Source organism: Eufriesea mexicana, unplaced genomic scaffold (assembly GCF_001483705.2).
Source record: "Eufriesea mexicana isolate 0111107269 unplaced genomic scaffold, ASM148370v2 scaffold305, whole genome shotgun sequence".
Taxonomy (NCBI): Eukaryota; Metazoa; Arthropoda; class Insecta; order Hymenoptera; family Apidae; genus Eufriesea; species Eufriesea mexicana.
Window position 1 is genome coordinate 866,694 of NW_016908472.1, and position 11,526 is coordinate 878,219.

At 31.9% G+C, this 11,526-nt stretch overlaps 4 protein-coding genes across 5 annotated transcripts in view; 3 read left to right on the top strand and 1 right to left on the bottom strand.

Moving 5' to 3' along the window:
• Positions 1-384, top strand: part of LOC108555850 (uncharacterized) — a 6,275-nt gene extending 5,891 nt beyond the window's left edge. The window contains exon 9 of the mRNA XM_017911687.1: positions 1-384. This exon is cut by the window's left edge and continues 25 nt beyond it. Within this exon, the coding sequence (XP_017767176.1) occupies positions 1-369 (369 nt within the window). The 3' untranslated portion in view covers positions 370-384.
• A 2,287-nt stretch (positions 385-2,671) lies between these two features.
• UQCR-C2 (Ubiquinol-cytochrome c reductase core protein 2) lies at positions 2,672-4,967 on the top strand. Its single transcript, XM_017911688.1, has 7 exons — positions 2,672-2,778; positions 3,163-3,299; positions 3,376-3,567; positions 3,648-3,867; positions 3,950-4,381; positions 4,462-4,683; positions 4,757-4,967. Exons 1-7 carry the CDS (start codon positions 2,734-2,736, stop codon positions 4,838-4,840), a joined length of 1,332 nt encoding a protein of 443 aa, XP_017767177.1. The 5' UTR covers positions 2,672-2,733; the 3' UTR covers positions 4,841-4,967.
• Positions 4,968-5,245: 278 nt separating this feature from the next.
• On the bottom strand, positions 5,246-7,417 carry LOC108555854 (nucleolar protein 11). Of its 2 annotated transcripts, XM_017911696.1 has the most exons (5): positions 7,187-7,417; positions 6,818-7,102; positions 6,571-6,712; positions 5,460-6,490; positions 5,246-5,374 (listed from the first exon to the last, which is right to left on the bottom strand). In XM_017911696.1, exons 1-5 carry the CDS (start codon positions 7,316-7,318, stop codon positions 5,246-5,248), a joined length of 1,719 nt encoding a protein of 572 aa, XP_017767185.1. In that variant the 5' UTR covers positions 7,319-7,417. The 2 variants fall into 2 exon arrangements, with proteins under 2 accessions (XP_017767185.1, XP_017767184.1); XM_017911695.1 differs by having other exon boundaries at positions 6,571-7,102.
• A 409-nt stretch (positions 7,418-7,826) lies between these two features.
• On the top strand, positions 7,827-10,618 carry LOC108555833 (uncharacterized). Its single transcript, XM_017911661.1, has 6 exons — positions 7,827-7,840; positions 7,971-8,011; positions 8,611-8,752; positions 8,829-9,060; positions 9,132-9,554; positions 9,626-10,618. Exons 1-6 carry the CDS (start codon positions 7,827-7,829, stop codon positions 10,616-10,618), a joined length of 1,845 nt encoding a protein of 614 aa, XP_017767150.1.
• Positions 10,619-11,526: the final 908 nt, after the last annotated feature.

Here is an 11,526-nt window from a genome sequence, read left to right on the forward strand (position 1 = left end):
GCTCCTCCACCTCCGCCACCACCACCCCCGCCACCACCACCACCACCTCCCCCGGCTCCTCCTCCTTATCCTCATAACGATGTTCTAAGAGTTGTAAGTTTAGATCTTACTCCCGGTGGACGTCACACTGTTGATCTCACGCTTTCAAGACCACATCATTTACACGGGTCTGGTCCCCGGGTAATAACAAGTCCTCAACCTACAGGTTCCGGCAATCCACATATCGTACCTGACGCGGTGGATGGACGGATTTTGTCTTCTCCTCCACCACCACCTTCTCTGTCAGGATATAATCCAAGTTATCCTGTAAGCCCTGCTCCGTATCATCCACCAAGACCAGGATATCATCATTATTCCGGTTATTATTAGACAGCTTCAGTACCTTCTCCCTACATTTTAAAACATTCACGGAGTAACTTTTTTAACATAATTTTTACTGTAAAAATATTTGAATCGTGATTAATCAAAGAGTATGTCATTTGGCAATATTCTGATATAATGTGAAACTTTAAAATCATCAATTTTTAATTCTATCTTTTTCTATTTTTTTTCCTCTATATAGAGTTGCATAAATTCAAGACCGTGAGCTAGTCAAAGCGAAATTTTATTACATGATCAACAAACAATGAAGACCAATCATTGAATATTGAAATTTTGTTTGATCATTCTTGCATACATAAGATAATCGAGAGTCAACGTTAGACGCAGTGAAAATATATAGAATTTTACCTTTGAAATTAAAGTACAACACTGAAACAGAGATGCGCACAAATATAATAAAATCAGTTATGTTAGATCATCTAGTTTTCGAGTGATTTAAAGCACACGGTCGGATTAGTCAACCGGTCGAACGCGATTATCGTAAAAATATATAGTAAAAAGTAATGTGTATCTATTATTTTTGGAGTGAACTTTATTTTTTTAAACTATTTATGGACAAAATTATTAGAAATTTGTTCAATTAGAAGTACAATGCATGATTAGAAAAATATTCATTTCTAAATTATATCATTTTCAGATCGCATATTTATATTACACACCTTCTTTTATATGACCGTATAAAATTTTAGGGTAGTAATCATATTTCTCGTTAATTGGTAGATTTTTTCGAAACAGCTTCAAATGAAATGTTACTTAACTTTTAGCATATATTCTTCTACTTCTTATTTGTTGACAAGAAAATACTTATAAGACGCAACAATAGTTGCCACAAATTTTTGCAACAGTATTTTTCGGACGATTAGTCAACGACATCAACGTCGTCTCTCTTGCCGTCGTTGTTGTTTTCAAATTTAGATTAAGAATTCGCAGTCAGACTGTCGTATGCAAAGATAAAGAAATAATTGGATAAATGAATGAACAAAGAGCTGCGATATTAATGCACGTAAAATTTTTACCTCTCGAGAAATATTGCGAATTGTGATTTTAGATCAGTCGTGACAATTCGCAATTCGCGAAATAAATCATTCGAGTTGCCTAATGATAGTTATAAGTGTATTTATATGGTGATAATGACACTTAAACGTTCATTTTCATTCTAGTCATATTACATTCGTATTAAAGTAATATTAGTTATATTATTATATTCTGGGCATTGAAAATGTCGATACCGTAAAAATTGCAACGATTATTTAATTTGCATAACATAGTTTTTCGTCTTTGAAGTATTTTTAAAGTAAATATAAGTATTAATTAAGATTGGTAACGATAACAGCCGAACTTATTTACAAAGTATATAACGAGATACGTGTAGTTTATAGCTTTTTCAGATCTTCTTTATTAATCATTTGCTAATACCAAAGAATAAGAAAACGTGCAACCTTCGTGCCAAATCGATAAAACATTTATCACTGTATGTACAGTTCTAATATAAACGCACCGATTATTTTGTATTAAATAAAATACTCGTAGCATTAATGATAGATAGATATATAAATACACAGTTTTATGTATGTATGATGTATGCGCGCGCGCGCGCGTGTGTGTATGTGTGTATATATATTTATATATATATATATATGCAAGTATGTACATAATTGGATCGTGTGTATGTTGCATGCCCTTTCCAGGCAGTGCAACAGCAATTTTTTTATTTCTAAAGTAAATTTCAATCTGTTGTTTATTTTATTAACGGCATTGATATTTCAGTCTTTCTTTTATATTGTACATTGCGTTTTTGCAATTTAGGGCTTCCTATTCTCTTTTAATTAGTATATTTCGTACTATTCTTTTTTTTTTTTATTTCAAATAAGGAACAGCAAAAGTAGTCAAGGAATAAACAATTTCTCTTCTTATTCATGTATTCATGTAAAACTAGCTACAATTACACAAAACTTAAAACAACAATGTTCACGAGTACAAATATGACATGAAATACATTTGTATTGGATTTCTTAATACAGCAAGCGAAATTAATAGAATAAAACATAAAAATAACAAGAACACAATAAGTGTCATACTTTCTTTTTATACCTATTATATCATAATAAAAATTATTGTATAGAACAGAGAAAAGATTGTTATTTATTTGTTACAACCGATCATTTAATCTCCGTTTAAATTGACGCGTAATTTCGCGCTTTCCGAATGCAGCGACACCAATTTGTCCCTACTCGACATAATATATATATATATACATATATATACATATATGTTAGTTGAAATCTATCGACTAGTTGGTCATTAGTACAGTTCCGTATCCTCTGTAAAGGGAGGTTTTCGAGAAAGAAGAAAATGGTTAACTCTGTTATACGGTCCTCTTTACTACGTGGTACCACGGTAATAACAGTTTTTTCTTTTCTTTTCTTTTTATTATTGAAAAATATCGTTTGTTATTCATTAATGTAAAAGATCAATTACCTCTGTAGCTGTTATATAAACGACCTGATAATGTTCGGTTTGTCAATTAATGTCGTTCAGTTTGTTATTTAATGTCAATTAATATTAAATAATTATAAATTTTTATAGTTTAACTTCAATTTTTCTGTTTTTTTGTTTTTCATAGCTTTCCAACTATCAATTTTACTATATTTTCTTTTAATTCTTAATACATCTTAAAAGTAGTTTACCCTTTTCAAATTTCGGAATTTTCTATGTAAAAAATTAAAAACAGATAAAGATAAATATGTATCAAGGCTAAAAAGAGGTTTTATTATGCATTAGGTTAGACATTATGCAGTTGCAGCAACTGCACCTGTTAGTGGTACTGTAGTACCAGAAATTAAAGTTTTGAACAATAAAGTTACTGTTGCTGCTTACGATAGTCAATCTCCAATTGCACAAGTGTCCATTGTTTTCAGGTATTTGAAATTTTAATAAGTTTTCCATATATATTGATTATAATATTTTTTTTATATATAAGCATTTCATTTATAGAGCTGGATCAAGGAATGAAACGTATGACACACAAGGTTTAACACATTATTTGAGAACAGCTACTGGATTAAGTACATCTTCTGCGTCTGCTTTTGTCATAACAAGAAACATTCAACAGCTTGGTGGAAATTTAATAACCACTATTGATCGTGAAAGTATAGCATACACATTGCAGATCACTAAAAACAATTTGTAAATTTTCTTTAATGCTATTTTGGTAGATGTATTGGACTAAAATTTTTACTATAAATTATTTTCTTTTGTATTAATAGGGTAGATACTCTTAAGTATTTAGAATATGTTGCTACCCAGCAACTCTTTAAACCCTGGGAAATAAGTGATCAGGCACCAAAAATAAAATATGAAATATCTTCTTTGCCTGATACAGTTTCAGTACTTGAACTTTTACATAAAGCAACCTATCGTAATAGTGGACTTGGAAATTCTCTTTTTTGTCCAGAACATCAAATAGGTAAAATTGGTTCAGAAAATGTAAGTGTGATTTTTAAAAATAACTCTAGCAAATAATGATGTGTTGTTTCTTATTCAAATTTATTTTACATTTTATTTGTAGCTACAACATTTTGTCAATACTTGGTGTACTGCACCTAAATGTGCTGTTGTTGGTACTGGTGTTTCACTAGCAGATCTTACTGCTCTAGGATCAAATCTAAATCTTAAGTCAACAGACAAGGCAAATGAAGCGTCAAAATATTGTGGTGGAGAAATTCGTAAAGAAACTGCTGCAGATTTAGTTAATATAGCAATAGCTGTAGAAGGTACAAATTTGAAAAATGAGAAAGATGCTTTGGCATGTGCAATACTTCAAAGAGCAACTGGTTCTGGACCCAGAGTTAAATGGGGATCTAGTGGAAGTTCACTGTATAAACAACTTTTAAGCGTTGCAAGCTCAGAACCATTTGGTTCTACAACTTTTAATGCTAGCTACTCTGATTCAGGATTATTTGGGGTTGTTCTGTGTTCAACAGCCGATATAGCAGGATCTGTAAATAATATAGAATTTTGTAATTATAATACATGTTGTTTCCATATTTCTTTGTAATATCAATTTTCAATTTATTTTAGTTAGCACAAGCAACTTCTAAATGGTTAAAGTCCTTACAAGTATCTGATAAAGATATTACACGTGGTAAAAATATAATGAAAACTGACATTTTGGATGCAGCAGATAATTCACTTTGTCTATTGGAAAGTATGCAGCAACAAGTTCTGTTTAAAGGTCAAATTTCTACACCAATATCATTAGCTAATGATATTGATAAAGTTTCGTCATCTGATGTTAAAACTGTAAGTATATTGATAGTGTAACTATAGTTTTATACTAATTATATTATTTTATTCTAAATATATAATTTTTCAGATTGCTAGTAAACTTAGCAAAGGAAACATGTCCATAGCTGCCATTGGTAACTTGAAAAATGTACCATATCTTTCTGAATTATAGTAGATGCAGTACTTTTTCATCCACATTGACAAGTAATAAACTTCATACCAACTCTCTTCAAAATTGTGAAGATTGAGTTAAAGGTATAAGAAAGTTACCAACCTGAATGGGCATAAAATATAAAATTAAATTATGTGCATTTCATTGCAATAAACGTAATCCTGTAGATATGAATGAAAATAAAAATTGTTTATATCTAGTTTTACTTTTTCTATATTTTGATGCTGCGTTATAGAGGCACCTATACTACGAATGCGTTAGTATACGTGTCTCTTACATGTATTTATTAAAAAAATATTTTACAGTTTTATTTACATATTAATAATGTTAAAAAAAAAAAAAAAAAAATGAGAAAAATGTTTCCATGTATACACGGGAATTATAGGTAGTAGAAACTATTATATTTTAATAGAGTTTTATTTCTTCTATTGTATAAAACTTGTTGCGATTTTTTTGTAACAGTTTCGATGATTTGCCACTAATTGTTCTTTTTAAAATGGGTCTCATATTTTCCATATCTTTGAATACTTGTAACTGTAAAAAACAAAATTATTAATAAGTGAAGTAAACATATGGAAAAATTATTAAAGCAATTTTATGTAATTTTGTGAGAACTAACATGATCGTCTAAAACATAGTTAAGTTTATTAAGCAGCGTGGATACTTCTGGATCTCGCGATAATACATAATGTTGATAATGAGATTCTAACAGAAGACTAGACCATTCATACAGTTGTTTGTCGGTCGGTTGCTGCACGATATCATAACAAAAATCTTGGGCGTCTAATTTTTGTATTAAATATTGCAATAGTCGAAGTATTTCGTCAAAATTTAAACTACTTTTAAGGTACGACGATAAAGAAATGTTAGAATAAGTAAGACTAAAAATTTTATCAAGAAAATTATTTCTTGAATATATATTTTTGGTGGTTGGTAAATTATCAGTTGTACCATTTTGTAACGGTAAGAACGTTTCATCAGGATTCCTTAATGAGAAGATTAAAAGATCGATCAATAATCTTTCTGGTAAATCTTTAAAATTATTTAAACACCATATGATTGCTTCGACATCTTTGGATTCTATTAATTGCGGAATTAATATCTCTTGTATCGCAGCATCGCTCAATCCTTCATTTATGTAAGAGGATATTTGTTTTGAAAGTTTTATTGGAAGCTTTTGCGTTATTTGTTTAACAAAAGTCGTTCCGTTCTTTTCCCAATGTGCTATTGTTGACTCTTGTACTACAACAATATCATTGTCTTCTACATTCTCGTCATCGTTTCTAAAACGTAAGGAGGATCCAAGCAAAGTTGCTATTTTCTGAGGTGCAAGATGGTAAGGTGCAATTGCTAAGTGTCTATTAGCAGCAAGCAATAATTTATCTTCAATTTTCCATAGTTTTGCATCTTTTGTATATAATTTCAGTTTCTGTGCATCTTGTATTAATTTGAATTGTACATTATAAATCATTAAAACAGATCCTTCTTCAGAAATATCAGCTCCATAAACTGCTATAGTTGCCTCATTTAAAGATGTCATGACTACTGGATGTTTAGTATTAATATTACTGATGATGCCAATTAATGTACTTAAACCATTTTCACTATTGGTTTCCATTAAAGGATGACTATATAATCTACCATGTGACCCTGGATAAAAGATAGAAGGAAAGAATATAAGACACAAATTACTCTTAAAAAAGAAAAATTGTAAAATGACATTCACTTACACAATGTTAAAAGACATGCTTTATTTTTAGCTTGTAATACTGTATGACCAACTAACTCCTCTGATCTTCGCTTTAATTCCATTCTCTTAATATAATCTATTTCTTCGGAATAGGTCTCATTGTTAAGTCTAACTACAACACACTTATAAGTTCCATCAATTTCAGTTAACATACATAAATTTATTTTGTCGCCAGTACGAATCAAATGACAATCTAAAATTTTTTCGTTAGCATTTAATATCCCTACTTTGGACCAGGATTTCCTGTTTTGTATAGCTCTTTCTAATGAGGCAGTACATCCATCTTTGCGTACCAATACAGGAGAACAGTCTTTAAGTGTAAGAATGGTGTGCAAAGCGGATTGAAATTTATAGGCTTTGATATTATTTAAATCTGTTTCTTCGGCAGACCAAAGACGTATTTTTTTTTCGTTAAATATTGCGGCATACTGACGTGTTGTTTCATCGTAAATAACTTGTGTTGTTAACCGATCTTTACTTGTCCAACTACTTAGCTGCTTTAAATCTTGTAACTGTAAATTAAATTATATTGTCTATAAATGTTAGAAACACTGTTCGTTGTATTGTAAATGAATATGAATACAGCATTAGTTTACCTTATATCGGATTACAATATTTCTTCCTAACGTTACAATTGCACATCCGCTTTCTGAATCTCTTTCAACGCCCAATAAATTTTGTTGATCAATAAGAGGACATAGCGTATAATATGAATAAAGTTTTGCCATTTCGAAATTGTAAGAATAGTTTTTTCCAATCACGTGTTCCTTTTGTATCAAAGTGAAATGATATAGATTTCACCGATAATTAGTATATGCTTTTGAAGCTTCAACATCTTCATTAATAACAGGGAATATACTTTATGGAACGATCTCAATTCCTAATCTTATATTAAAATTCATACAATGAATCAATATTGAATGATAAAACACTGAATTCAATTTCTACTAAGAAGAATAAATTATAAGATATCAATAGGTTAGTTTGTCCTGCGTATGAAATGAAATGCAGCGCCCTCCTTATTGAAACTCATGTCATGTACAGTTTTTAATTCAAAAAATAAAGATTCAATTTAAATTAGAATTTAATAGCTTAACTTTAACTTTTATTTAATTAAAAGGTTCCTAACCTTTGCGAAGAATATGCATTTTGCCAATTTTGAACATTGATAAATCTTATTTCGTACTAATGAAGTTTAATTTGCGAGGTAAATTGACAATTATCATTAATATTAATATGAGAACCCATAAGTATAACAGATTAAAATATCGTTATATAAAGAATAAATATTATAAAGCGATCCTTTTTCTCCTTTAGAAATTAATTACAAATTAGATGCTTTGTGTCATAGATATATTATTGTGTCCACCATTCGTTTAGAGAAAGAAGGTCGGGAAGGGATAAAGCTATATACGTTGAGGGTAACTTGAACAATACTTGAGTCTGTTCAGATCATTCAGAGAGCGTTTTAAGAAAACGGTAAACGTTTATACTTTTATCTCGTTTAGTGCAAAATATTTCTGTCTTAGCAATAATTCATTTCTACTGATAAATAAAATACCGTATCTCGCAAACTTTCGCTTTTGCCATCAAATATGCAATCGCTGTTGATCACTGTTCTCTCTTTGTTCCTGTTTATAGGTAAGTTAATCGGAGCACATCCTATTTTACAGATCATTGAGATACTTCTTTATAATTATTTTAATGATCAATTTTATCGTAATGAGATCGACTGTTCTATCGAGATCTTTCTTAAATTTTGTTTGACATCCTTCTACCTTTGACTGGTACGCGTTCCATGGGCGACTGCATAACATCACGAAGCCCATCGCATCTCACTGTCGATTCGATTGGAATACCAATCGAAAGGACAGCAAAGGTTATAAACAGAGAAAGATGGGTGCGGAAACGAGAGTGCGGTAGAACAGAACATTTAACACTCGTTCTTTGCTATTTGCTTCTCACACGATTGTAATTTTGGTCCAATCATTATTTTTCATCCCCCCCTCCTTGCTTTTAGGTTTCGATTATACAGTTTGTCTAGATGCAGAAAAAGACGATGATCATTGCGAAATGATGATAAAAAAAATTGATTCTGATGACAAAGCAACTATAACGGATAATACACCATCTAGATTACATTCAACGTGGATATCGCAAGAGTAAATGTCTTTACTTTTCAATCTTACATTTCTCGCGAATATTTTTAGGATTATCGAATGATCATTATTTCTTCAGATGCGAAATACGAGCTGGTCCGAAGTATATTATAAGGAAGTACAGTTTTTTTAAAAACAACTCGTTTCTTTTATTGCAATATTATTATGACGAAGAGTCGTGCAGTATCGCAACGTATACGGTTGTAGCGCGTGGTTCTGTCAAAATTTTATCCCCGTCTGTCATAATCCCTGGTGCTACGGAAACTAATGTACAACTGGACTCGGTTCACTTGATACCACTTAATAGACAGGTAGATCGATCACCGTTTCATTCTCCTAACGTACAAAATCGTTGTATTTCATTAAATTATTTCGTTACCAGGTCGCTCATAAATTTGGGCGGATAATGAATGCAAGTTGTGGCGGTATCGAAACGAAATGGCGTCCATACCTAGCGCAACTCATCTACGAACGATCTATAGACTTCTCATCGAACATGAGCTTATATATGCACGATTTGAACTCCAATTCTCTTCAAAGTCGGTTAGTGCGACTGAGGAAACCACGTACAATGGATTGTCTGGAATCGTACGAAATCGACTTTACGGAACTAAAGTTATTCCGAGTTGAAATAAAACGATCTAATTTTGTCACAGAGATGTCGAGGAGTAACGTGGTTAATGCAGATAAAACAGTCGAAAGAATCGAATTGTTACTCGGTGGTCTTGCTAAAAATCTATATTCGCAAAGAACGCAACCGAGGCCAAGTCGTTTACAATCCACATCATTATTACGCGCCGATACGGTAAGAACAATTTCGATTAGTTTCGGTTATGGAAAGATTCGAATTTAATGGTAACTTTTTTGATGTTACAGGCTGTGAACTGTCCGATTTGTGGAAGCGTTTATCGCGCCACCGAATATAGTCCACCCTTGTTTCATCAGGTACCGTCACTTCCGGCAGTAATCGACGGTTTTTGGTTTAGCGTTAGGTGTGAAAGCGTTGACGGAGGATTTTGGTCCAGAAGATTCTTCCGAATTTATTCGGACAATAGCAAGTGGTTTGCTCGATGGACTTATTATGCTGATTCTACGTGCGCCAATTCCTTGTATACGATTAACACAGCTGGAACTTACGTACAACGAGCCGTTAGACGAGTACGCAATGTTGAAAATTCATACGCAAAGATGTTCGATAACGACATTCGACTGAATAGAATGCAAAAAAGTTTAGAATTGAACGTTTACCGACACTTTTTCCAAGATACCGAAGAATCGATCCTATCGCGATCAAATCGAAGGCAAAAACTGAAGATGAACCAACAGGAATTCACTAGTCGAATTAATCGTTTTGAGATGCAGAAAAGTGGTACATTACCTACTGGAACGACAGAGTTGGAACTACGAATTCTTGAAAGCCTGTTAATTCCTGTTGGCAAAATAGTGCCGACCAGTTGCAAAGGGATTACGAAAGGAATAAGAGAAATTCGACGTATAAGAAGAAACGAAGCGAATTTGTGGTCGAACAATTGCATACTTCGAACCATCGAGGCTCCTACTACTTTGAAATTCAAAGCAAGAATTGGGCTTGACTGGAAAGGGGATTACACTTTGCTTTTGGGTTCATGGAAAGACGATCTTTGGGAAGCCCCTCTTCGTCGATGTCCCGAGACAACTTTGCAAAATCATTTTCGCAAGTCCTGGCACGGATACTTGCCATTTTTTCGACGGAGCAATCGATACGATCGATTCAGTCGATATAGACGGCATTGGTTCTCTTCTTCGTTTGCTATATGCCTTTCGTCGAGTTCCTCGCTTATACATTCTACGATTTTACTTCTCTTGTATTGGTTACATCTCGTTCGTTGATGAAACTTATCTCGATAGCGAGATAATATTTAAATTATTTTTCTCTAAAGACACTTAAGCGTAGAGATAGAAGATACAACAGGGTGTATTTTACAATAGCGAAGAACATTGTTGATTGTTACATTTAGTGCAGCGTTAGTGTTACGTATTTGTAATTTATATATACGAATTATAGATTAAAATAAAATATAGTTAACTTTATTTGAAAATTATGGTAAAACAAGTTAGTAAACTGTAAAATACATTTGTGTAGATAATGTGTTAAAATAATAAGCGTCCTTGTCTATTAAGTGACGATTTAGACGACTTCCTTGTACATTCTATGTTCCTGTTACTTTCTTGAGCTTTCGGTCCAAAATCATAATGGTGCTGATCGAATGTCGCTTGAACTTCTATCCTTGTCAATATTATTGAATGAATTAGCATGGTATCACAGGTTGCAATTGGATATATTGAGTTTATTTTTTGGACAATAGAATCTAACAAGGAGAGTGCAAGTCCTTCGGGTCACCGATTTAGTTAAAACATTGCAGCTTTGTAGATTTCGTCATAGTTTAAGAATGTGTATCATTATAGCCGTAACAACCCAATAATTTTTGAGGTATTTATAATTAAAGTTTTATTATATATTTAGTTATAGATTTATTTTCAATACCTTTTAAGTGGAGTTGTTGCCTAACAGCGACATACAAAAATTCCTATACTGGAGGTTCGTGGTTCGATTCCTGTCCATAGTTTGGTAGTTTTTTAAATCTATTTTTTATTTTGTATTAATTTTTCGTCTATGAAAACATTGTAAATAAACAATTGTAAATAAAATTTCTTAATAAAAAGATTTACTTTTTACGTTATCCTATGTTAGTATATATTTATTACAAAATAATAAGAATATTATGTAAGAAAAACAC

What these genes read in the sequence shown, in the direction of transcription:
- UQCR-C2 (XM_017911688.1), top strand. Translation starts at nt 2,734, where the DNA reads ATGGTTAACTCTGTTATACGGTCCTCTTTACTACGTGGTACCACG. An exon ending in CAAGTGTCCATTGTTTTCAG is followed by an intron (nt 3,300 to 3,375) that starts GTATTTGAAATT and finishes TTTCATTTATAG; the next exon opens with AGCTGGATCAAGGAATGAAA. An exon ending in CAGCCGATATAGCAGGATCT is followed by an intron (nt 4,382 to 4,461) that starts GTAAATAATATA and finishes AATTTATTTTAG; the next exon opens with TTAGCACAAGCAACTTCTAA.
- LOC108555854 (XM_017911695.1), bottom strand. Translation starts at nt 7,318, where the DNA reads ATGGCAAAACTTTATTCATATTATACGCTATGTCCTCTTATTGATCAA. An exon ending in ATATTGTAATCCGATATAAG is followed by an intron (nt 7,103 to 7,186) that starts GTAAACTAATGC and finishes TTTAATTTACAG; the next exon opens with TTACAAGATTTAAAGCAGCT. An exon ending in AGCATGTCTTTTAACATTGT is followed by an intron (nt 6,491 to 6,570) that starts GTAAGTGAATGT and finishes TCTTTTATCCAG; the next exon opens with GGTCACATGGTAGATTATAT.
- LOC108555833 (XM_017911661.1), top strand. An exon ending in TAAAGCTATATACGTTGAGG is followed by an intron (nt 8,012 to 8,610) that starts GTAACTTGAACA and finishes CCTTGCTTTTAG; the next exon opens with GTTTCGATTATACAGTTTGT. An exon ending in TGATACCACTTAATAGACAG is followed by an intron (nt 9,061 to 9,131) that starts GTAGATCGATCA and finishes TTTCGTTACCAG; the next exon opens with GTCGCTCATAAATTTGGGCG.